This window comes from Hylobates moloch, unplaced genomic scaffold (genome assembly GCF_009828535.3).
Source record: "Hylobates moloch isolate HMO894 unplaced genomic scaffold, HMol_V3 SCAFFOLD_16, whole genome shotgun sequence".
Taxonomy (NCBI): domain Eukaryota; kingdom Metazoa; phylum Chordata; class Mammalia; order Primates; family Hylobatidae; genus Hylobates; species Hylobates moloch.
In genome coordinates this window covers 70,706,965-70,733,443 of record NW_026652291.1, presented here as the reverse complement: position 1 = coordinate 70,733,443, position 26,479 = coordinate 70,706,965, and the positions used below count along the sequence as shown (strand labels likewise).

Sequence of the window (26,479 nt, the reverse complement as noted above, 5' to 3'; positions counted from 1 at the left end):
CATTTTCAGTGTGGGATCCAGGTTTTCAAGTTTGTTATGTGATTTGATGCAAAACAATATGCAAATCCAGCGCATTCTAAAAATTCAGTCTGCTCTCCAGCCGCTCCCCTGGTCACAAACAACTAAGGTTGGCGCCGAGCTCTCTGGGATCCTTCGCGGAGGGGCAGAGCAGGCGGGGGTGACGGGCAGCGGGGCGGGGGAAAGGGCGGTCCCGGAGGCGGTCCCGGGGCGGAGCCCGTGACGCGCAGAGTCGGCCGGCTTAAGGGCCGGACCTCAGCGTCTCCCGGAGTCTGGCCGCAGTCGCGGCAGTGGTGGCTTCCCATCTCCAAAAGGCGCCCTCCGACTCCTCGCGCCGCACTGCTCGCCGGGCCAGTCCGGAAACGGGTCGTGGAGCTCCGCACCACTCCCGCTGGTTCTCGAACGCGGATCCCTTCTCCCGAGAGTTGCGAGAAACTTTCCCTCGTCCCTGACGCTGCAGCGGCTCGGGTACCGTGGCAGCTGCAGGTTTCTGAACCCCGGGCCACGCTCCCCGCGCCTCGGCTTGGCGCTCGTGTAGATCGTTCCCTCTCCGGTTGCACGCTGGGGATCCCGGACCTCGATTCTGCGGGCGAGATGCCCCTGGGACACATCATGAGGCTGGACCTCGAGAAAATTGCCCTGGAGTACATCGTGCCCTGTCTGCACGAGGTGGGCTTCTGCTACCTGGATAACTTCCTGGGCGAGGTGGTGGGCGACTGCGTGCTGGAGCGCGTCAAGCAGCTGCACTGCACCGGGGCCCTGCGGGACGGCCAGCTGGCTGGGCCGCGCGCCGGCGTCTCCAAGCGACACCTGCGGGGCGACCAGATCACGTGGATCGGGGGCAACGAGGAGGGCTGCGAGGCCATCAGCTTCCTCCTGTCCCTCATCGACAGGCTGGTCCTCTACTGCGGGAGCCGGCTGGGCAAATACTACGTCAAGGAGAGGTCTAAGGTAGGACGCGCTCGGCGCCCTGCCGCAGCTGCCCCCGCGGGGACGGGAGGCCCTCGGAGTCGGTTGTATGTCGACTTCCCAGGGCTGTAAGCGAACTTTGTTTTTTAACCACGAAGTCAGCCTGGTTTGTCTCTACTCGCTGATTCCCCCCACCCCTCGCCCCGGCTCCTCTGAGCGAAAGTCCACGTTAAGGGGCTCACGTGAACCATGATGGTGACCTTCTGTTGACTTTGAAATATTGGCTCTTGTGGGTGACAAAAGCCAGACAAGCTGTGGCTGTGGTCCGATTCTAAGACGAGGTTCTCAAAGATCCAAAGGCGGGAAAGGGTGTTAGAAACACTGTGTATCATCTGAGACACACGTGCCCTCATGATCTTAAATGCCTACTTTAAAGCCACCTAATGCTGCCCTTCATTGTGTTCAGAAGAGATTTCTACAAAAGTACTCAGAATTCTGGAGGCAGTTGTGATTTTGCCATGTGGCAATTGGTTTGTGGAGTTGGGCAGGTGTGAAAGGGTAAAACTCCACTTCTGAATGCTGCTTCTGCCCTCTGGAACCCAGCACATTGTTAGAACATCTTGACTGAAAATTCTCTCCTGATGCTGAGCCCTACACCACCACCTTCCTTTTCCTAACTATGAATTGATGGCAAAGTCCACTCAAAACAACCAGTTAAGTGCTCACGAGAGAGTAGTCAAGCACCTCCGGAAAGAAACCGGGTTTTTGTTCACATAGCAGGAAGTGACTCCCTGGGTGGTAATTTATCCTGGAAACACAGGTAGATTGGCAGAAAAACGGGAACATGTAGGTACCGCGATGTTGGTGCATGTACATTACTTTGGGATAGGCTTTCTCAGTCTTTCCTCAAATGATAGTTGAGCCAGTTTTCCAGTGGCAATTCTGAGTGACTTGCGCTTGTCTTACGGTGTGGTCAAGGGACGTTCAGAACTACGGAAAACTTTTACTGAAACAGCGAAGCAGAGTACACCGGCATGAGAGGGAAGATGAACGCTCACCTATGTACCACTCTTTGACAATAAATTTAGTATTTCTCAAATCAGTCTCAAGACTGATTCTGTCTCAAAACAGACCATTGTTCTCTCATTTCTTTAATACACTGAGAGGAACACTCTGAATAAAGGCTAAGTGGTGAGGATTGGAAACGTGTGGGAGTGAAGGGGTGGAGGTGGATGAGTGCAGTGGGGACTCATAGTTTGCTGTACAACTTCCAAGCCAAGAGGCCGTGAATAGAATATCTGAAAGCATCGTTATTAATGCACCCAAGTAAAGTAAATCTTAGAAGATACTGCTTTCTAAATTTTACTTTGGGGAAAAAAATTCCGTGTTAGCTGAACTCTGTAGAAGATTGATGTTAAAGTGTTTCTTCACTCTTCTTCCATCATGTTGGTGGTGGAATAGTCATTCGTCTTTGAATAGTTTGATTTTTGCATTAAATGACCTTGCTGTCTTCTGTGGTGGAGGTGGGTCGGGGAGGGGAAGGGTCAGCCTCAGTGTTGCTGAGATGCTGGTAGTTTCTACCTGGAAGAGCAGACGGCCTCTTATTGGGTTTTTGACTGTTTCTTGTAAATTTAGGTGTTAGGAGTTTTTCTTCATCATTCTAGGAGCAGAATTTGCTCTGAGGGAGGTCAGGGTTAATTGGTATAGAAAGAGGCCACTAACACTGAAAGTTAAATATTTTTATTTAGCTTTGACTTAGTGGATAGGGATAGAGTTTCAGACTAGAATTTAACTCAAATGGAATGAAAAACACTGTGTAAGTTAGGGTAAGGGAAAGAAGGATCTTGTAGATATGATTCATCAATTTTAGGTTATCTTTTGGGTGGAATGAAAAACTTCTCAGGTGACCCTGTCGGAAGGTGATCGTGAGTTGAAAAGAAAATTTATCCTGTCCCACCCCCAGATTTCCAGGTTTACTTTGGCTGGTTTGTCACAAAGCTCCCTGCCCTTTAGATAATTACCTTTCCATTGGAATATTCCCTGGCCAATTAGAACCAAATGCAAACCAGGCTTGAGCAAACAACTAGTGTAGTTAAAATTTTTTTAAGTGTGCTTTGCTTGTATACAGAAGTCTCCTTAGTGATGTCTTGTTGTCTTGGGTTTCTTGTTTGAAGTTCATTATTAAAGTCATCGTAGAAACCGTTTCCATTTCTACATGATTTATATTGGTTTCACCTTAATTTATTCCTTCTTTTTCTTCATTCACTTTTTATCCCTCAACCGAGCTCCTCATTTTGTGCTGCTTTCCAGAGCAGTGATAGAGACCCAGTTTACCGGTGCATCCTTCACGCATGTTTTCGAGAAAAACTAAAGTTTTGAATTTATTTATTATTATTATTTTTTTGAGATGGAGTCTTGCTCTGTCACCAGGCTGTAGCGGCTCACTGCAATCTCCGCCTCCTGGGTTCAAGTGATTCTCCTGCCTCAGCCTGCCACATAGCTGGGACCACAGGCACGCCACCATGCCCAGCTAATTTTTGTATTTTTAGTAGAGACGGGGTTTCACCATGTTGGCCAGGCTGGTCTCGATCTCTTGACCTCATGATCTGCCCGCCTCGGCCTCCCAAAATTCTGGGATTACAGGCGTGAGCCACTGCACCCAGCCCTTAAATTTATTTTTAAGTTTTAATTAAGGAAATTTTCAAACATACATAAACATAAGAGGCTAATATAATGAGCTCCCATCACCCAATTTCAACAATTGCCAATATGTACATTTATTTTAGACCAATTTTTTTAGCTACTGTAAGTTTCTTGAGGTTATGCTTATTCATGCACTTACCCAAATTTCATTTTTTTTTGTTCTTTGCTAGACTTTGAAAGATCATTGAATAATATAATATTGCCCTTTATCTCAATGAAGCAATAGCAAAGATATTGGGAGTAAAACAGAAAGATACACTGGACCTAAAATTGAAATTGTGGAAGATTATAGAAAGAAATATTAGATGGTTCTGCTTCCTGCCAAGAAAGTTGTTAATGGTCAGAATTTATCTACCTCATCTTTGCTGGAGAAAAATCCAAGGGTGTTGAAGACCCCTTGAGAAGTGGTTCCTGTAATGTACAGCAGTATGGCGCCCCCTAACTTCAAGCATGATCATTGCTTTCAGGCTAGCAAAGGATTTATCCGCTACTCCCTTTTGGAGATTTTAGACCATATCCAAGATAAATATTGGCCATAATTTGCTTCTTTTTCTTTGGCCGCCTAGATCTTGAAAATGGCTGTTTTCCAGAGAATGTATAATTTTTAGAACCAAAAGTCCCTCTGCTTCAAACAGCTCACTGTAGACTCACTAGTTAGTGACTCTGATAATAAGAACTACCTTTTATTGAGCAGTTTGTATTGTCTGGCACTGTGCTATGCACTTTAGAAATACTATCTTGCTTAATCTTCAGAAACACAGTCTTAAACATATTGAGTGATTAAATACTGTGCCCAAAGTTTCAAAGTCAGTGGTAAGAAACAGTTTAAGTGAGGGCTAGGAGCTTAGGCTCAGTGTTACTAACTCTGTGGCTTTAGGCAAGTTGCTTGGTTTACACCAGGTGAAAAATGAAGGGAAATAATGCCTTAAAGCTGTTGGAGGAAGAAGCATGAAATAAGATGATGTTTATGAAATTTTTAGCCGAATTCCAAGCCTTCATCAGTGTTTTAAGTCTCCAGAGGGGAAATCTGGGATCCTAACCTAGATTTGTCTAACTCCAGAGACTGTGTTATTTCCTTTTATTCTCTCCTACTTCTGACCTTTCATTTATTCAGCAAATGTTATGGAGTGTTCGGCCTGTGTGGGATACTGTGCAGGGGTGGTGGTGCAATGATGAATGAGTTTATACTTTCGTATACTTTGAATTGTAGGATGGTCTCATTCACACTTGACTAATTCTTAGGCTTAAGAAAACCCTCAAACATTGAAGTGGGTCAGTTGAGTACATTTGAAGAAAAAAATAGAGTACTGTGCTGATGTTTTCCTACTGTTATATTTATTTATTTATTGAGAGAGAGTTTTGCTCCTGTTGTGCAGGTTGGAGTTCAATGGCGCAATCTTGGCCCACCACAACCTCCGCCTCCTGGGTTCAAGCGATTCTCCTGCCTCAGCCTCCTGAGTAGCTGGGATTACAGGCGTGCGCCACCACACCCGGCTAATTTTGTATTTTTAGTAGAGACGGGGTTTCTCCTTGTTGGTCAGGCTGATCTCTAACTCCCGACCTCAGGTGATCCGCTTGCCTGCATGCCTCCCAAAGTGCTGGGATTACAGGTGTGAGCCACCATGCCCGGCTTCTACTGTTATTTTTAGGAAAACATTTATTGATAGGGTTTGTTCATAGGACTCCTGACCAGACTAGCTCTGGAAGATGGCATTGTGAGGACTGCATTGTGAACAGACCGATTGGTCCTCCCCTGGAAACAATAAAGAGGAATGACGAAACAGCAAAACATTTATGAATAAAAGAAGATGTGTTGCAAGGTGGTGTGTTTATTCCTTGCTGTTGAGCAATAACAGTTTTGGCCCACCCTTCTCATGTGAGGTCAGGAATATACATTATTTAATGGAGCTTATCATGGTTGCAAACTACTTTAAGGGAAAAATGAAGTAATGTACTATGAAGTGATCTCTCAGGATCCAAGTGCAAGAAATGCATTCAGGGTTCTCAGAAGCTTAGAGGTATGAACTAGGAACCAGAAAGTCCTTAACATCCAGGACAGCTGGTATGTTCTTTTCTCAGGAGCCTCATGACCTCCATCTTTGCTTCCCTGCTTTTGCTCTTCATTTCTTATCCTCTTTTCAATCCAGCTTTTGCTGCCCTCCCATGCACATGGCTCAAAATGGCTGCCCCACAATGGCCACCTCAGCCGTTAGTTGCAGACGAGCAGAGACTTGAGTAACATTCCCGAATCCCTGTTTTCATCGCCTGGGAGAAAGTCTGATGGTCTCACCTTGGCTCAAGGGACCTGTCAGCCGTAGTCTGGCACAGTGGGAGGCATGTGGAAACCATGCGTCACAAATATGGTTGCCAGGGCCCATGAGAGTTATAGTTCTTAGAGCACAGAGTTTGAGAGCTGGATACCATAAATGGCATCTCTGCAGTTAGAATCTTAAAAATCTACCTGTGAATAAGGTATTTTGGGGAGGAGTGCTGAGTTTGAAGCTCTGGAACACTGTGAATAAGGTATTTTGGGGAGAAGGAGTGCTGAGTTTGAAGCTCTGGATCATCTTTCTGTAAGGATGTAAGGGATTCCTATAAAAGCTTTTGTATTAAAAATAACTTAGCTCCTGGAGGAAGGAAATTACTCCACAGTAATAATTTAGAGAATACAGTCCCAGTGACAGTGAAACAAGTCTCTCCAATGGGCAAGTTTTCATGGGGTTTTTTGTCTATTTTGTGAATGACACTTGGAAACAAAGAAGGCAGGAGGGTGTGTGTGTTTAATTTGTAATTTCTTTTGCTCAATTTTGGGCCACTGGCCACTTCACTATAACCTTATCTGCTTCAGTGAAGTGGATAATAAGGGGATATCGATTTAATTCATTCACAGATCACTCAGTGCTGCACACTGTGGGAGACCTGACAATGGATGGGGAAGGGAAGTGCCCAGTGATTATAAAACCACCTGAAGAACTAAGCTGAGCGTTGAGTGTAGTGTGCAGGGGTTGTCACCAACTCTGTCTCTTTTTCTGGTTAAAAAGTGCACGTTTACGCTCATTAGTCATTGTTTCTCTTTCAGTTTTCTCCAATTTCTCTGTTAACTTAAAATGAAGCAACTAGAACAAGTGATCAAAACTATACAGGGTGTTAATAATATGGGTTTTTAGGGCTAGAGAGATATTAGAAATCACATCTATCCAATGTCCCAGTCATTCAGCAGTTGTTTTCATATTTGGAGAGATGATATCTTGAGCAGATCCTTGGGAAGGGATGGGTAAAAGGTACTTTAATAGAGAAGAGGTGGCCGGGTGCAGTGGCTCATGCCTGTAATCCCAGCACTTTGGGAGGCCGAGGCAGGCAGATCACAAGATCAGGAGTTCAAGACAAGCCTGGCCAACATGGTGAAACCCCGTCTCTACTAAAAATACAAAATCTAGCCGGGCATGGTGGTTTGCGCCTGTAATCTCAGCTACTCAGGAGGCTGAGGCAGGAGAATTGCTTGAACCCGGGAGGTGGAGGTTGCAGTGAGCCGAGATTGCACCATTGCACTCCGGCCTGGGTGACAGAGCAAGACTCCATCTCAAAATAATAATAATAATAATAATTTAAAAAAAATAGTGAAGGGGCTACACTGGCTGGGGTTGGTCCATGAGTCAGATAGACTGGGACCAGGGTCAGTAGGTTAATTCAGTGGCATCACCGTTTTATTTGGGAATTTTAAATATAATTCTGACTGAAAGTTGATAAACACCCTTAAGTGGAGTTATGCAAGCCTGTCTCTGCATTAGGCTTTGGAGTATCATGAATGATTTCCCTTTCTAACCTTTCTGCTTCAGCTCAAGCAAAATTGGTAAAATTTTTCTTGATTCCTGAATCTGGCTGGAAAATCTTGTAATTTCGTAAGTAACAAACAGCTATCCCAAGACCACACCATGTATGAAAGATTTCTCTGAGGAAGCGTAAAGGTGAAGGTGAAGTTCTACCCAACCTCTAATGGGCAGAGTTTAAGCCCTGCCAGCATCTTGTGTACTTCCGGATAAAGCTTGGAAGGCTGCTCACCTGTGGGCCATGTTTGGTTTGGCAAGGCCTCTGCTTTTGACCCAACTTTGCAGCCCTAGATAAATTAAATTACATTTTGATCCGTGCCCACTGAAGACCAAGGAGTAGCTTGCAGGTTAACACTATGGAGAAGGTTATTAATTTTTTGTTAATTATTACGGCAACAGACTTGACAATTCCTTGGTAGCAGCACTGTGTTGTTGTTAGCTAATATTGCTCTAAGAAACGGGTGTCGCTTTCTCTAGTGTTTGTCAAACGCACATGTTCTGACAGTAATGAAAGTTCAGATGTATTTTGCTGGGCATCTGCCAGGGGTGCCCAGTGGGTAGCTGAATCCAGAGGCACTAGAATTGTAAATACAACAGACAAATCATTTTATGATGCCAGACTAAGGAGTTCAGCTTTGGCAGATTGCCAGGAGCCGTTGATTTAGCTCAGATTCAGTGCTATGTGTCTGTTTGCCAAGCAAGATTAGTTGTCTTGGTTAATTATACATAGAATTTGTACCCCCTTTCTCTCGATTATTTCCATCTTAAACCAGTATGACACTTACTTTAAGTTTACATCTTGTTTCGATATTGATTTGTGGGTGAGTTTCTGTCCCTGTTTTTGGTGAGTCTGTAGTGACTACATGTTTTCCTGCCCTGGTCCCAACACAATCCCAGCCTTACAGACCCTGGGTTTGCTGGTGTATAATGCAGGCTTTCAGATCTTGTATTGGATTCATTTGGTACCTTGTTACTTAGTGTTCTCCGTGTTCAGTACAGTGTCAATACCTCCTTATTAAATCAAGCTAATTTTTGATTCTTTACAAGGTAAAATGATTCTCAGGTTCTGGAGTACATGTGCCTATCTCATATTAAACATTATTTTTTTCTTTACAAAATGAGGCCAGAATACTTACTGTTGCCATACAAAAATAATTCCAGATACAAAGAATCAAATAATATGATAGTAACCTCAATTCTTTGTCAGTGGGAAGAAGACAAAATGAAAAACTCAATTCCAGGTGTCAATAACATCTATTTTTTATTCTAATATGAGAACCTGACATCTATTTTTTATTCTAATATGAGAACCTGAAGTTCCATCTTTTTGAAGTTGTCAGGATAATTTCATTTGAGCATTGCTTGGAAGCTGTAAGGATATACTGTTTGGGACCCTTTTATTTATTTTTATAGAGATAGGGTTCTGCCATTTTGCCCAGGCCTCCCAAAGTACTGAAACTACAGGTGTGAGCCACCAGGCCAGGCCAACAAAACCCCTCTTAAACACAAAATATTGAAGATTCAGGCAAGAACATGCAGTATTGCTAGAGAAGGGCCTATTGTGCTTTCTTTGTTTAGTTTTACTTTTTAGGTTCACTATAGAACCTCAAGTTGTCTTTTATTTTTTTAAACTAAATTTTCTTCCCTTTCTTAGTAGAAAAATCCTTGAGGGGGGAAGTTTTTTAAAGTAACTTACTGTAACCATAAATCACTTGCCGTTGATTCTTGTTCTCCCTGTAATCCATTTTATGTATTTTCGCTAGAGTGTAGTAGTCCCAAACCCAATTCTAATCATGTAGTCTCCGTGCTTAAAACAAAAGAATCCAAAAATCCAACCACGCTCTTTCTTCATTATCTACTATACAACACTGTAAAGGCTGTAAACTTAGCCAGCTTTGACAGCCCTCTATATCTGACCACATCTGACCTTTCTACACTTAATTTCCCACCACCGCCTTCCTTTCCTCCCAGTCCCTGAAATGCTAGAAACTAACTTGCCAGGCATAATGAGCTTCCCCATTGTCTTCCACTCATCAAAAATCCATCTCTACCTCCTTCTAGTGCCTATTCCCTGAAGTCTTCCCTTCTGCTCCCCAGAACTCTGTGGTGGCTCAATCCAGGCTGCCCAGTACATGGATATATTGGGCTGCTTATGCTGCCCACCATGTGCTTAGAAATTCCTTGAATGCAGAGACTGTTAAGCTTTGTATATACTTTTAGTGCCTAGAACAGTCCCTTATACTTCATAGGTGCTTGTTGGCTTAATTTCGTCTTCAAAAGGAACTTTGATTTTGATGGATATTTGAGTATTAAAAAAAAGCTAGAATTTTTTTGGGGGGGGTTGTGGGGAATGACGGGGGAAGATGGGTGGCTGCAGCTTAGTCTCTAAGTTGATGCCTAAGTATTTAAATATTTTATTAGAGTGACCTGTGAGACCATCTCAAAGGAGGACCTTAGCTTTGTAAGTTTTTTTTTTCTCAGTTTCGAAATCCTAGGCTTCACCCTAGAAATACCTGAGTCACACCTGGATCCTGGCAGCTCATACCTACAGGTCTGGCTCAGAGATGCCAGGGCCATGAGGCTTAGCGCCCCAGGTTCTGGTCCTAGCTCAGCCCCTGGCAAGTTTCACAATCCTCCATTTCCACTTCTTTATGGATGAGTTAGATACTTGTTTTCATTTTTGAACTTAAATTTGGTCAGCACCTACCACTTGACATTAGGATGGACACTTCAGATTTTATTTCATCTTCCTATGATCTTGGGCAAGTCAGTTCTCTGAGCCCACTTTTGTCATCTATAACATAGGCACAATAATACTATATGTCTACTTCTAGGATTATAAGGAATTAAAATTGAGATGACATTTCCATTTGAGAAGGAAAATAGTTGCTTTCAGTGCCTTTTCTTTGATTCCTGGAGAGAGTAGACTCGTACCAACATTCAACCCCAGCGCTGATATGACAGTAATCCTCAGAGGCAGAGCCCAACACAAAACAGCAACGCTAGAAAGTTACAATTGGAAAGTTTCCTGCCAGCTTCGGGAATGACACTGCAAAGCTGATGCCAGAAACTGCCAGAGTAATTCTCTTCATTACTGCTCTACCCACCCACTTTCAGCTCCCCAAATTAACTAGTGCAACTGACTAATTCCTCTTTACCTTTATCATTTAGGGTGAAGCATTGCACAAAAACTCTCGACTTTGCCATATAAGGACTGTGGTTCTCTGTGGTCCCTGGATAAGAAGCATCACCATTATCTGGAAACATGTAGTAAATGCAAATTCTTCATCTTCTCCCCAAACCTCCTGAGTTAGAAATTCACAAGTTCTCCAGGTGATCTCATACATGCCAAAGTTTGAGAACCATTGAGTAAAGTTAATGCATTAAGAAGAGATTAGATAGGGATGGTGACGTATCTTCCTACAGTTTCCCTGTTAACAAGAAAGTCAGAGGTCAGTTGATCAGACATTACATTATTTATTGCTAAAACAAAACAAAACAAAACAAAACAGATTTTTAGTTCACATTTATAGCCTATTATTTGTACCAGCATATTTAATTTTCCAGAACTAGAATTGAAGCAAATTTTGGAACCAATTCCCTCCTGTTATGGTGAATGGAGGCGAATGTCTGGCCTTTGGCGAGACAACTGCATCTGAGGCCTATGTGGGCCCTGCAGGAGCTACAGAGATTTTATGGTGGGCTTGAAGTTGACCTGCACTGGGAATAACCAAAGCAAAGACAAGACGACTTGGACAAGTAGGGTCAATTTTCTTGGCCTGTTGCCTTTCTTAAAATTCCCCCTTTGGATCTTTGAGTTTACAGACTGAATACCAAGCACACTCTTTTAAAAAATATTCTTGCAATTGTTTGCATTTTGTGATTTTTCTATCACTCTGGAAGGGTGATAGACAAGGATGAGGTAGGTGAAGTCAAATATTTCAAGTAGAACCAAAGATCTTAGTTCCCTCAAAAATGAGGTGGGGGTGAATTTGCTAATGTCAGACATTAGATAAACTGAGTTGGTAAAGCATGTCTTAAGACCTCACGCTCTTCAGCCAGACCAACTGGGTTCAAAAAGGCAAGTTACCTAAGCTCTCTGTGCCTCCATTTCCTCATCTGTAAAATGGAGATCATGTTCCTACCTCATGTGGTTGTTAGGAGTGTGAAGGAGGTCCGATTTGTGAAGCACATAGAACAGTGTCGGGCACATAGTAAACGCTATACAAATATTTGTTTAGTAAATAAATATAGCCACTGAATTTCATGGGTTCTAATCTACGCTAACTTGCTGTGTGTCATTTCTTTCATTCAGCAGATCTGTTTTTCCAAGTGCTGAAATACATATGTAGGTTTCTCCTGTTTTAAGATGATTGTTTCAGCCGGGCGCGGTGGCTCACACCTGTAATCCCAGCATTTTGGGAGGCCGAGGCAGGCGGATCACGAGGTCAGGAGATCGAGACCATCCTGGCTAACACAGTGAAACCCCGTCTCTACTAAAAATACAAAAAATTAGCCAGGCGTGGTGGTGGGTGCCTGTAGTCCCAGCTACTCAGGAGGCTGAGGCAGGAGAATGGCGTGAACCCAGGAGGCAGAGCTTGCAGTGAGCCGAGATCACGCCACTGCACTCCAGCCTGGGCGACAGAGCAAGACTCTGTCTCAAAAAAGAAAAAAAAAAAAAAAAAAAAAAAAGATTGTTTCAAGGCATTTTTCATGACGTTTTGATTGGTAACTTCGTTTTTTCATATATTATCCATTATTAAAGTCTTGTCTTACCAATTATTTTGAGTTATGGACTCTAAGTATTTTAAGATTAAGTTCAGATGAAAATTTCAAATATTCCATTCTCTGATGGGCCTGCAGTCACAAGTATTCCTTGTCTCTGTTATGCTCAAAGCCTTTAGAGAGCCATAGGTGATGTTTTATTATTCTGATAAGGCTGTTTTCTCATATCAGAGGAAGTTGAATATTATGTTTCTCTATAGAAATACCTGTGATAACTTCTAGGTCCATAGGGTAACTTCTAAGGTTAATGACTTCTACCAAGGACTTGGAGCGGTGTGACTCAGGGCATACACTGCTGCTCACCTTCCCAGTAACCAGGAAATTAAACAAGATATGTGCAAAATGCCACCCGGCTACATGAATTCTCAGGAAACAGCGCTGTTAATATTTGGGGAAAGGCATCAGAAAGGAAATGGTTAAATGCGTCTTGGTGTCCTTATCCCTGGGCTGGACTGACCTTGGCTGATTTTATAATTGTGAGGAAGCCCGTTTGAAAACATTTCTCTGGTGACTGGGGTAGCGATGGGGGAGGGGGATGGTTCCCAGTGTCCGTTCCCAGCTCAGGCTGCCTGGCGGTGTGCTCGGGTGTGGGCTGGCTGCCACCCTCACGCAGCGCACGTAGCCCTGTCACTCAGCCATCACCCTGCTGGCTTAGAGCCAGTCCTCCACGGGAAGGGCGGCCTGCCCAAACCCAAACGCCCTGTATTAATATGGCGATGTTGCCGGGCCTGTTTACTGTGCCTAATTGCATGGGCTCTGGCTGAGTCCCCTCCAAGGAGAAGACTTAACCACAATGCAGAAAGGAATGACAATAGTCTCTTAAATTCCTGGCCTCTGAGCCTTTCAGTGTCTTCTTGGGGGAGGGCGATTCGCTCAGAAGGTCGTGCATGAAATGCGGGATCTCCTGGAATAGAATCTTGATCCAGCACAGTTCAACTTTAGAGGCCTTTGAACCCCCTGGAATTTTGTGCAGACTTCTGTGTGTGCGTGCATATTTCTTACATCCTTTTAATGTAAGCATCTCAAAGGGCTATTGTGCCTGGTAGAACTATCATCACTGACCCAGGAGAACTAGATGGATGCTTCCACACTCTGGGTAGCTAATGATCCTGAAGCTAGGACCAAGTTCATCTGAGGACAGGTTTTAAAGTGAAGATGGTAAATTCTCTGCTATTCAGGCAGGGTGCTCTCGCCTGACCAGGAGGGTGTGGGCAGACCCACTTCACTAAAGCAACCGAGAGTTGGTTATTACTTCTTATTTTTTATTTTCAGAAGTTCTGAGGTTTCTACAGTATTAGAAAATTCAGGTGTAGGTACGTGATGACCGTTGTTCTACCTTGGGAGGGAGGTCATGTGTAGCAGTGTTCTGAGTAAGTAGGTTCTGTGAGAGGAATTATTTTTAGTGTGGATTTAGGACAAATGAGGAAGGCAGAAGTAGTCTGCATTGTGGAAGTAGAGTAGTAAAAAACATTTTCATGAATAATTTGAGGTTTATTGAAAAGATTACCTACCTGACAGTTATTTGTCTGGTATTCTGAATCTTCCAGATGGTCTGGTGAGATGCTGAAGCTTCGGAAAGGTGAACATGGTGGCTGGACACAGCTTGTGTTATGGCCCACCAAAAGTGTGTTTTCTCTTTTCCCCTCATTTTGTTACATCAGTCTGTAACTAGAGGCACTGGAAGTCAGGAAATAGAATAGCTAGGCTTGCTGTTAATCAACGGCAAAGATAACCAGCAAGATGCCAAGATAACCGATGACAGTTTACACAAAATTTCTTGCTTTTCTAAGAGCTCACGTTTGCTACAACTATTTTCTTCATGCCTGTCTAGGCGGAGTTTGAATGTATAAAAATTCTAAAGCACTTTTAATACTTACAAGTTAGCACTGCTTTGTCATCACATTGAGACCTTTTTTGTTCAATTCTGTATAAAGGATAAGACCAGCTGGCAGCAAATGTGAACTTTGTGTCAGTGACATTTTCTTAAAACTTGGAGAAAGCTTTGCATAGTTGCCATCGTCTTGTAAAGAGGCCCCGTGAACATTGTTCTGCAGGAATTTAATTTACTTGACAACAGTAGATCCCACAAAATGTCCTTGAAGATCACATATCCCTGAACAAGGGAGATGATAGAAGGCTAAAGTAGTAATTCCAGTTTGCTTTTCATGTCCTCCAGGTTTAAGTTGCGAATGATTTTTTGAGTTCTTTTCTCTCACTCCTTGTCAGAGCCAAGTGAAAAATAATGGAATTAGACATTTTGGCTTAATTTGTCTTTAGATTTTTTTTTTTTTAATAAAACTTGTAAAGAGCATGTCTCATTCAGGTTTTTTTTTTTTTTTCTCCAGCCTTTCCTCCAGTATGTCTGCATATAGCAGTTTGAATACGTAAAGGTTTTTTTGGTTTTTCTTTCTTTTTAAATAGAAGAATTTCAGTTTTAGAGCTGCTGCTAGCACATATAGTGCCTTTGTTCCAGTTACTAATCCCCTTTCTCCTCCCTCAGATGAATTACCAAATGGGGCCCCTACATCAGCAGGGTGCCTTGATGAAGGCAGGACCTAAAGTATGTGATCATGGGGATGCCCTGCTCACTGGCCACAGTCAAGGTGTGTGTTAAAATGTGTGCTGAACATAAACCACCTAGAAAAATAGCCCTGGAAGTGTAGCCTTCAGCTCCTCTACCCACAGCTGACTAAAAACATTGGCAAGTTTGTCACCTAGGCTGTTGTCATCTGAATATAAATGAGACCCATTTCTGGCCAGAAAACTTCAGCTATCGCAGTCTACATTGTGATGAGTTGCTTGGCTGTTTTTCCAAGCAAAAGAAGGTGCATGGTCTCATGTATTTCCTCCCAACTCTTATTTATTTATTTATATTTTTTGAGACAGAGCCTTGCTCTGTCGCCCAGGCTGGAGTGCAGTAGTGCAATCTCGGCTCACTGCAACCTCCGCCTCCCAGGTTCAAGCGATTCTCCTGCCTCAGCCTCCTGAGTAGCTGGGATTACAGGCGTGTGCCACCATGCCCGATTAATTTTTGTATTTTTAGTAGAGACTTGGTTTCACCATGTTGGTTAGGCTAGTCTTGAACTCCTGACATTGTGATCCACCCACCTCGGCCTCCCAAAGTGCTGGGATTACAGGCGTGAGCCACCGTGCCCAGCCCCCAACTCTTTACACATCTAGTTGTCTGTGTTGTTGTGCCTGTTTCGTTGTGCCTTATGGTGGAGAAGGGAAGGATCCTGGGTCTCTGTTGCTCTGTACTGGGTGGACGTGGGGGAAGGACTTGATGGAGCGAGGTGTGAGGATGCAATTGGAATGTGGATGGCATTCAGGATGAGGCATTGTCTTTGGACAGGATGTGTTTGAGTCTGGTGGAGAGAGATGGGGAAGGTGCCCACTTAGCAGCTGTCTCAAAGTAGCTACTTCTTGGAAGTCCTCACACAGTGATCTCAAAATATAGCCTGATATATGTATATGTGTGTGTGTGTGTGTGTGTGTGTATTTATTTATAGCCCTGATTAAAAAGTTGGGATCAACAATATTCAGGAGAGTTTACATAAAAATCTGATTGCCTGCTACTCTCATAAAATCTGAAGATTTGCTCTCATTGAAAATAACAGCAAGTCCCCTCAGTGTAGGTGGCATAACACACACCAGAGTTCTGATCATGTATACCTGATTGGCTTCAATCATTTGTTATTCGCAAACATCGAAAGCTATTTTAGTTTGCCAGTCCTGGGTTCAAAACTACAAAACACTTAAGTAGAATTGGGTCTCTGAAGAAGAGACATTCTACAGCTTCAGTTGAGGGGAAGAAAAACATAACACATCATCTTTTAAAATAGCTAACATTTATTAAGCACTTAGTGTGTGCCAGGCCGTGCATTAAGCATTTTATGTGGATTATCTCCCTGAGTCTTCATAAACCCATTTTACAGATGAAGAAACCAAGGTGTAAATAAGTTAAATGCAGATTATCCCATACTTAGAGGTTGCATTTTATTCAAAGTATGCTTTGCTCAAGACCATGCCTAATTCAAAATGAGTCCTTACAAAGGTTGGCTGGTATTTCTACTTAGCAGCTAGAGGGGATCTAGTTAGCATTTGTCGGTAGATCAGAATACTAGTTTAAAGCTCCTTCAACCAGATAGTTTTGAAATCATGCTATTCTCAACAAATCTTAAACAATGGGTTTTCATTTATTGCAAATTTTGCAAATAAAATGAGATCTAATTAATACTTTAATTTGGTGAGTTAAATTTTGTATAAAATGCCACTTTATTATAACTTGTTCAAGATTGAGTCATGCTAGCGAATCTGTCTCGAATCATGAGCAATGTAAAATACGTTTCTATGAAAATGCAAGTTGCAACTGTTAGTAGAGAAGTGGTAAGTCTAACTGCAGGGTGGGTGTACCCCCTTCTCACCTGTGGGTCTGAAAAAATGATCATCATTGCTGAGTGGATGGTGGAGGTCACTGATGCCAAGTTTTTGAAATGGTTTTTACATGCAGTCAAGCTGCGGTTGATGGCGTTCAAGAGCATTCTGTTTAGGCATTGGAATGGAAATCCTGGACTTTTATTTTTCAACTGTACCTTTGGACTTGATGAGATAGGTTTTTTTTATGAAGTCAGCTCACTGGTAACTCTTAAGAGAACTACTGTTTTCTTTTCCACCTGTGGCATTTGGGGACCACTTCTTTATATTGGGTTTTGACTGTTACGGTTCTATGTATCTGTATATATCTTCAAAGAATACATATACATTTCTTGTCTAGACATGGCTGCATACATGTCTAGAGCACATATTCTGGTCTAGAGCCAGCCTGGGCCTGCCTGATTCACCTCTCCACTCATTTCCTGTTGCTACAGAGCTAAGGAGAGGCATCTGGGAATGGGGATGGTGGGAGGTGGGGTGGGTACACTATATAATGTCAGTGGACAGAAGAACGGTAAACGTGTAAGGGGACACATGGATTTATCAGCATATCCAAGAATAGAACTATAGGACTATACTCTATGTGCTGCTGTAGATGACACTAATGTGTTAAACTTGCGTAAACTTCAAACGTTAATGTAGGCAGGAAGTTTTAGAAAATAAAAAGCCTGTACTAAAGTAAGCATCCTCTTGATAATGTGTCAGTTTATTGCTTGGCATGTTTGTTATATGATCATTAAATTACTCTGGCCCATTCTTTTAACAATAAAGCATTGAAGGCTTCTCTTCTGTTAAACCCTAAATCCCTTCCCCGGCTTGATGAGGTTTAGATAGCAACTCGGTTGGACTGATCTGCTTCCGGAGTTTGTTACTGCCCCGTGCACAAATTGGCACAGAAGTGAATGGCTAGTTATTGAAGTCAGGCTTGCTTCTCGGTGCATCCTTAGCCTCATGGTTTTAGACCCTGTCAAAGACGAGCAAATAGTTGGGAATGTGCCCAAGCAAAGACCCATCTCCTATGGCACTCATCCAGAAAACACACTGATAAAATTGGCCGAATGTAGCCTCAACTGGCCCACTGATGCTCGAAATTATTTCCTTCCATTGTTTCCAACTTGATGCATGTGGTTTCTGGAACCAGGAGAGAGGGTGAATATTCACTCTGGCCAAAAAAATTATCTCTTTGCCTCTCCCTTAAGCAGTCAGATACTTTGCTGACACGTAGGGGTTTTGTCCTAACAGTAAGTCCTCTGGAATTGGCTCTTTGTCTCTGTGTGTGTTATAGATGCAGCATTTAGTAGAGGATTTACTTTTGTGAGTTTGTGTCCATCTTTTTTTTTTTTTCTTCAATATTTTAATCTGAGCTGAGTTCTGAGGCAGAGAAACACTCCTTAATGACCTGAAGAACTATGTTGCTTTTTCAAGGGTTGATGCTTAGATCGAGTCTTAGATCTTCCTGGGCCTTTGACAGCTGTGTAACCCAATCCCCTCTTTATAGGAAAGAGACAGCCTGGGATCACAGTTAGTTGCAGAGTGAACTATGGCAGGCATCCAGACCACTGCCCTTTTCCTTAGAGGAGAGCTGTTTAAGCATATAAGATTATAGCATTGATGTCATACTTTTTCTTTTCACACACACTCAGTGGGGGGAGCCTGAGATAATAGGGAATCCAGCCTGTAATTGTTTGTGGCTTAAGCGACTTTCATTATTGGCTCTGTGGTGGCTCTTATAATCCTAATAGCTGCTTCCAGGGGTGGGTAATTCTTTAGTCATTGTAGGCGACTTTATTTATCTCTTCTTCTCCTGCTAGGCCCATCAATTCTGTTTGCTACCAATCACCTTTTCTCAAGCCATGCTTTGCTTAGTGGTACCATCATTTGTTAAATCTTTATTGCTGACGTCGCCTCACAGTTTCACCTTCTGAAAGATGTTCAAGCTAACAGCCTAACTTCAGCTCTAAGGATGACATCACGTTGACATTTTGATGTTCAAAGGCAGGATATGGGAATTGTTTGCTGCATGAGGATATGAAGTTTGAGAGAGATGGTGATTTAAGCTTTAAAATTGCTGTAAAGTCAAGTTACTATTCAGCCTTATTATCGATCTGGTATGCAAGGCGTGTGATGCCTAGTTCCATGTTTTCATGCTACTATTGAGAGTGACTCGGCAGCCACGCTGAAGTTGATTCATTGAACCACTAGCCCATTAGCTTGGGGCTCTACTCAAATGGTCATTTTACCAATGAAGCAACGCTGCCATTTATCAGGAAATATATGGCCTGGATCTTTACGTGTATGTTTGAAGATAGGTCTTTTAAAATGACAGAAATAGCTATTGATCTAGGTAAAATGTGAACTTACTCTTTAGAGAAAGAGCCATTCACTAGTTCATTGATTTATTTATCACATTTTAGATGGACACCTTCTGTATGTCGGGCACTGTCCTAGGTGCTAAGAATACATCAGTGAGTAGAACAGGAAAAAAATTCCCTGTCCTCGTCTTATGTTGCTGGTTCCAATATTTTCCTTGCACCTACTGCATTCCTATAAAAAATATTTTTAAAACATGGCCGTATCCTGTGAAGAAAAGAACTGGCTTTCTATGCTTTGCCTTCTTCCCCCTCCCCACTCTGTGTTATAATTTTTCCCGTGGAACAATTAGAGTTTTGTTTTCTCTAATAGTAATTTTCAGTAGGATTTTTGGTATGGTTTTGTACTTTATTCTTCCACCTGGTTGATACAGGTAGCACTTAGACAAAGAGAACTTCAGATTATCACCTGATTTGATAATTATCAGGAAGAAGACACATATTAAGATACATGCATGGCTTTTTTCCTGAAAGGAATCTCCCTGTGTTGTCTATGTTAACAAGTTAGGGTGCGGCTTCCTATTGATCTTCCTCTATTCCTTCTATCCTAAGCATTTTATTGAGTAAGCCTGACCTTTTCCTCCTTTGGTGATTGGTTCTGTCACTTTGTCTATGCAAGTACCTTTAGCCACTGTTCTGAAACAGTGTGAGTGATTCAGGGGCACTTGCTAAACAGTCGTAATCCCTCAACTCCACACTAGTGACTGATTTTGTAGCATGGGAAACTAGAAACTGCTTTTCCAAAAAGGAGTATTGAAGAAAGGCAGGGCATACAAATAGCTTATGCAAATAGCGCATGTAGATAGGTTACTTTAAGAAAGACTGTGTAAAATGTTCTAGAACTATGGGAATATCGTTGAACCACTTTCCACTGGGCAGAGCCATAGTATGACCTGGCCATTCGTTTTATACACAGAAGAGTCCAAATTTATGTACCATACATGAAATTAAGAAGCCAGCAACTACCTGTAAATGTCACATAGCACCCAAGGAGACTGTGTTACTTATCTGCTCACCAGTGGGAGGAGAAGATTGTCTGTCTCAGCTTTGTTAACCAGCTTTCTTGGGATTTCTCCATAGGCAATGGTGGCTTGCTATCCAGGAAATGGAACAGGTTATGTTCGCCATGTGGACAACCCCAATGGTGATGGTCGCTGCATCACCTGCATCTACTATCTGAACAAGAATTGGGATGCCAAGGTACTTTTGAATAATGGGAGTAGAGTGTGGGGTTAGAAACTATAGGAAAATGATTCAGCTAACTTAGAGGAGAGTTTATATTGAGTTCATAGTTGCCGTATCTCCCACTGATGAAACACTTCTATTTCCATTTCATAACCTCCTGCGACAATGGAATTAGTCCTGAAGTTGTTAAGAAGAAAACAATGAAGTTAATTTGGAGGGGGATAGGTAGGGTGATTATTAACCCTAACTCTGGGAAGGGTGGTTGATGAAGGGAAGGTAATTTGATATTAGGATTAAGGATTAATTTTTTTCAGTTTAATTCAGAGTTGCTCTGACTCTCAATGCAGAATAGGATATACACTTTTCCCTCCCGGCAGCAGCATTGAGAAAGTTCCACAAAAATAGAGCTGTAGGATATAAAACCATCCCCAAGAGAGATTTCCCACACAGTCCTCTCCCTCGGGGTGATATGTCTCATTGATGGCTGCTTGCCATGGCTTACTATGGTTTGTGAATGCCAAAGGCTTTGTGGCTTATTTTTGTATTATAGAACTTATAGATAGATGGAGATAAGAAGTCTGGTTCCATGCTTACAGACATTCATCTGGACTCTGTATGCTTTCCGAAAGTTATGAATGATTTAGGAGTCTGGGAAGTCAGATAACTTTTCAAGCTTATTTGGCTTTTGAACCTTCTGCATCTCAATTTCCTGTTCATTAGGCAAATACTGGCTGTCGTAAAGCAATAATATTTTATCCAGAGTCAGAAAAACGAAACTTGGGAAACCACGGAATCAGTGAAAAGGCCTATCTCTTCTCCCTGTTTGGCAACATGACTGGAATACATCCGTTAGGTCTCCTTTAAAATCTTGAGAGGTGCTGATAGAGACAAGAGAATAAAGTTATCAGATTGGTAATAATAAATTGCAAGGTCTGGAATCATTCAACAAATATTTGAGTTCCTGCTAGTGTCAGGCGTTGTATTATGAAGAAACATTGATGTGTGAGGCCTGAACTCTACTCTGAATATGGTTATTCTAGTAGGATAAAATAGGTTGACATGTAAAAAAAAAGTAATTCAAGGAAGAAAGTGGTATATGTGATAAAAGGTGCAGATTAGGTGGTCTGAGAGTTCAGAAAAAAGAGCATGTAACTTCCAACTAACGAGGTCAGATAGGAGCTAAGGGAGTTCAGAAGAGCTGTAAATTCTAATTGAAGGGGAAGTTACGTGTGATGATTTTCTTAGAAAGTTGTTAATGGTTAGATGGAACCATGTGAAATTGCTGGGTTTTTTTTTTTTAAGTCAAAAACACTCAAATATTGGCAAATGTATGATTCAATCTAATAGTACTCTATTTTACGTCCATGGGCTTTATGACTGTCGGGGGTGGGAATGCTTTTTTCGGTTTAAGGTGAATAAGGAGATATCTCTAGCTAAGTTTGATATAAAATTTGGTACGAAGTGGCTGGGCGTAGTGACTCATGCCTATAATCCCAGCACTTCAGGAGGCCCAGGTGGGCGGATCACCTGAGGTCGGGAGTTCGAGACCAGCCTGACCAACATGGGGAAACCCCATCCCTACTAAAAATACAAAATTAGCTGGGCATGGTGGCGCACGCCTGTGATCCCAGCTACTCGGGAGGCTGAGGCAAGAGAATCGTTTGAACCAGGGAGGTGGAGGTTGCGGTGAAATGAGATCATGCCATTGCACTCCAGCCTGGCCAACAAGAGTGAAACTCCATCTCAAATTGGTACAAACTATGAGGTTGAAGTGAAAATCTGGGGTACCATGCATTTGGAGTGGTCGTTAGCAGATGGCATGTTTCTAAATGGGGCTGAAATATGGTTGTTGATAAACTACATGACAGGTAAGAAATGATCCCCCTTCTTTGTGTCTTTCAGCTACATGGTGGGATCCTGCGGATATTTCCAGAGGGGAAATCATTCATAGCAGATGTGGAGCCCATTTTTGACAGACTCCTGTTCTTCTGGTCAGATCGCAGGAACCCACACGAAGTGCAGCCTTCTTATGCAACCAGGTAATAGCCGGAGCCATGACTCCTCTTCCGGAGCTTGTCGTACAAACCCTAGTTCCAGAGAACTCTCTAAATATGTGTCCTGTGCATGTAGGGGATTGACCACACCCCATAGCTGATAGCAAACTTGTTTGGAGTCTACAGAAATTAAAGGGGAAACTTTGCATTCTTTAGCATACCAAAGCTAACCTCAGTTTGAAAGTAAAGAAAACAAGTTGTTTTCTATTAGGTGAGCATATTGGATTCCAATTTCTCAAAAGTATTTTTCTCTTCTCTCCTTTCCTCCCTTCTCTTATCTCTCTTTCCCTTTTTTTTTTTTTTAAAAAAAAAACATAATGTTGAACTATGCCTAGAGAATGTTGGCTGTCACATATCAGGAATTCTGTCTGGTTACTTTGGATGAGTTTACAAGCCGCTAGTTGCAAGCAGAGAAGGAACCTTGAGAAAAGAAAGAGTAATTTGTTTTGACTTTCTCTTTTTGTCTTTTCCTTGGTTTGAAATTAGCTTGGGCTTGCTGTGTCCATGGTCCAACAGTTGGATGTTTTATTAATCTTTTCTTTATCATGTGCACATGAAGATTCTCAGAGTAACTGAACACCTTAGTATTATTTAGGACCAATCTAGACAATCTTGATAAAAATCTTCATTCTCAATTCTGCCTCTCATTTACCTTTGTCTGTGTCTAAAGCAATAAGCCAGGCAGCATTGGAGGGCTATGGAGTGCAGCTTATACTGAGACTAGCATTCAGGGGCAGGAGGAGAGAGTTTTGGTAGGATGATGATTAAACCCTAACAAGCCTAATTAAATTAAGATCACATGTGTCCTCCTCCGGAAGTCACACAGCTTAGCCCCAAACCCAGTTATATATTAACTGCCAAATTGGAATGTCTTCTAGATGAGCAGGGAACGAATTCTACCACTGAAGTCAGCTTTTGTGTTTTATGGGGTATGTAACTAAACCGTATTGTTTGTGGCAGAAGTCTTTGGTTGTTCCCCAATCTCATGATGACTGGCCTTACAGGGAAAACATTAGCAAATGTTGATGAGAAGGCCCTTGAAAAAAACTCAAGTGCTATAGAAATTTCAGTAGCTAAAAATCATTACAAAATGAAACTTAAAAAAAAAACAAGCATAAAATGGCTCTCATTACAGTCTATCCAATGGATGGGATAAAGCAAATTAGTGGGGATGCAGTAGAAAGCTCTGGGGCATTACTATTATTCAATTGCAATTTTGCCTCGATGTCCAAAACTAAAGAAAGCCAGCCAACAGTTTTAAACATACTGTGATTTACATAAGTCGTTTTTCAAAGCTTCACTCAAATGTCATCTCTTTTCAATGTTCTCGCCACCAACTTGGGTCTCCCAGTCTTTAGCAGAATGACTCCCTTCTAGTGCTTTCTGTAGAGGCCATGTTTACCTGTTGCAATATTGCAAAATCACCTCTCTCCCCTACTTTGAGCCTGAGATCGCAGAGGAAGATCTGATCACAGGGAATTTGAATTCCTAATGCCCAAGATAATTTCTGGCACATACCTGGAATTCCTTATGCATTTTATTACATTGAAATAGAATTAAAACCAGAGAAGTGAATTTTAAATTAAAATCAGGGTAGACAGGCCAGGTATGGTGGCTCACACCTGTAATCCCAGCACTTTGGGAGGCCAAGGCGGGCAGGTCAAGAGATCGAGACCACCCTGGCCAACATGGTAAAACCCCATCTCTCTAAAAATTTAAAAATTAGCTGGGTGTGGTAGCGTGCACCTGTAGTCCCAGCTGCTTGGGAAGCTGAGGCAGGAGAATCGCTTGAACCTGGGAAGTGGAGGTTGCAGTGAGCTGAGATTGTGCCTCTGCCTGGCAACAGAGCAAGACTCCATCTCAAACAATAAATACATAAATAAATAAATAAATAAATAAATAAATAAATCAGGGTAGACTTCTAATAATAGGGAAAACTTTAAAACTTTTAATGTGAGATTTATGGGACATTTGTGTTTCTAGTAGTACCATTAAACCTCTTTCCTTATATCTGCTTATCTTTCACAGATATGCTATGACTGTCTGGTACTTTGATGCTGAAGAAAGGGCAGAAGCCAAAAAGAAATTCAGGAATTTAACTAGTATGTGTTTGATAATTTTCTGTGACTTTTGATCAAGTTAATCCTTGACTTTTATTCAATTTTATATAGTTTTAAACACGCTGTGTTCAATCTGTTACAGCTTAGCTTTATATATAATGACATCTTGATGGGTTTTATCCTGAAACCTTGGCCTTAGGGCTCTTAGAAAAATCAGAAACAATGCAAGGGGCTTCCCCTGAGAATGCCCACTGAATGTATGATGGTTTATGATAGATGGGAAATAGTTAACTTTTTCCTATTAATGTTAACCAGTCAAATGTAACATTAAATTTTGCCCATGATTTTTGGCATATTGCAAAGGAAATATAATGGAACCCAGTTATGATGGCAAAATTTATTATATTGGGTGAGACTGTGACTCTCAGTATAACAGCAGGGCTCATGTAATATAAACTGAATATAACAGCACTATTCCTATCCCTTCCAACCAGTATCAGAAGGCAGCATTTCCCAAAATACGTTGCATTAAAACACAAATCCTGCCAAGTTGGTAAATTCCTGGTCCCAGAAATGTGGGAAATGTTGCATGCTGTATGCCTGTCTTAAAGAGTCACATTGCTCACTAGCATCTTAAATTAAGGCCCTAAGAGATCCTGCAGTACGGAAACATATACAATATTGCCAAGCCTGTAACTCATTTGGACTGTATACCTCTCAAATACCAAAGTGGTCTCCAAATTGCACCCAGGAAATCTCAGTTCGTTTTCTCTTCCAGATGACCTACACTGCTTAACTCTGATATGTGAGTGAGGCCACACTTCATACAACTTATGCTCAGCATTAGCCCAAGAGGTGCCAATGCTGGATGTAAACCCGGTTCCTCCACAGTCTGTGAGGCATATGGGAAATATCCCATTGCAAAGTCAAGAGAGAATCCTTTTCAGAGCTCTATTAGGAGGCTTATATAAGATGGGAAGTGTTTACTGGAGGCTTTTTGGTGACATTTGTGACATAAAACTCATCAGAGCTGACTCCATGCCCTCTTTATTCTCCTTTCTGTCCCCAACCCAGGGAAAACTGAATCTGCCCTCACTGAAGACTGACCGTGCTCTGAAATCCGCGGGCCTTGTTCATTTTAGTAATGGTTCCTGAATTCTCTTAAATTCTTTGAGATCCAAAGATGGCCTCTTCGGTGACAACAATCTCCCTGCTACTTCTTGCATCCTTCACATCCCTGTCTTGTGTGTGGTACTTCATGTTTTCTTGCCAAGACTGTGTTGATCTTCAGATACTCTCTTTGCCAGATGAACTCATTTGCTAACATCCTGCAGACATCCTACTCGGCCAGCGGTTTACCTGATAGATTCGGTAATACTATCAAGAGAAGAGCCTAGGAGTACAGCGAGGGAATGAACCTTACTTGCACTTTATGTATACTTCCTGATTTGAAAGGAGGAGGTTTGAAAAGAAAAAAATGGAGGTGGTAGATGCCACAGAGAGGCATCATGGAAGCCTTAACAGCAGGAAACAGAGAAATTTGTGTCATCTGAACAATTTCCAGATGTTCTTAATCCAGGGCTGTTGGGGTTTCTGGAGAATTATCACAACCTAATGACATTAATACCTCTAGAAAGGGCTGCTGTCATAGTGAACAATTTATAAGTGTCCCATGGGGCAGACACTCCTTTTTTCCCAGTCCTGCAACCTGGATTTTCTGCCTCAGCCCCATTTTGCTGAAAATAATGACGTTCTGAATAAAGATGGCAACACAATTTTTTCTCCATTTTCAGTTCTTACCTGGGAACCTAATTCCCCAGAAGCTAAAAAACTAGACATTAGTTGTTTTGGTTGCTTTGTTGGAATGGAATTTGAATTTAAATGAAAGGAAAAATATATCCCTGGTAGTTTTGTGTTAACCTCTGATAACTGTGGAAAGAGCTAGGTCTACTGATATACAATAAACATGTGTGCATCTTGAACAATTTGAGATGGCAGGTGGAGTTGGAAATGTGGGTGTTCCTGTTTTTTTTTTTTTCAGTTTTCCTTTTTAATGAGCTCACCCTTTAACACAATAAAAAAACAGGGTGCTGTATTTTAAAAAAGGAAATGGAAATAAAAAACTCTCAAAGCTA

General features: G+C 42.1%; 1 protein-coding gene across 2 annotated transcripts; it reads left to right on the top strand.

Annotated features, from left to right (window-relative positions):
• Window positions 1–290: 290 nt before the first annotated feature.
• On the top strand, window positions 291–26,479 carry EGLN3 (egl-9 family hypoxia inducible factor 3). Of its 2 annotated transcripts, none has more exons than XM_032180218.2 (5): window positions 291–687; window positions 20,126–20,245; window positions 22,133–22,269; window positions 24,313–24,386; window positions 25,419–26,479. In XM_032180218.2, exons 1-5 carry the CDS (start codon window positions 613–615, stop codon window positions 25,448–25,450), a joined length of 438 nt encoding a protein of 145 aa, XP_032036109.1. In that variant the 5' UTR covers window positions 291–612; the 3' UTR covers window positions 25,451–26,479. The 2 variants fall into 2 exon arrangements, with proteins under 2 accessions (XP_032036109.1, XP_032036108.1); XM_032180217.2 differs by having other exon boundaries at window positions 291–969.

Bases quoted from the DNA above. Each gene is read 5' to 3' on its own strand.
- EGLN3 (XM_032180217.2), top strand. From the start codon at position 613: ATGCCCCTGGGACACATCATGAGGCTGGACCTCGAGAAAATTGCCCTG. The intron at 22,270-24,312 runs GTAATAGCCGGA...TATCTTTCACAG, and splicing joins CAGCCTTCTTATGCAACCAG to ATATGCTATGACTGTCTGGT. The intron at 24,387-25,418 runs GTATGTGTTTGA...TCCCCAACCCAG, and splicing joins GAAATTCAGGAATTTAACTA to GGAAAACTGAATCTGCCCTC.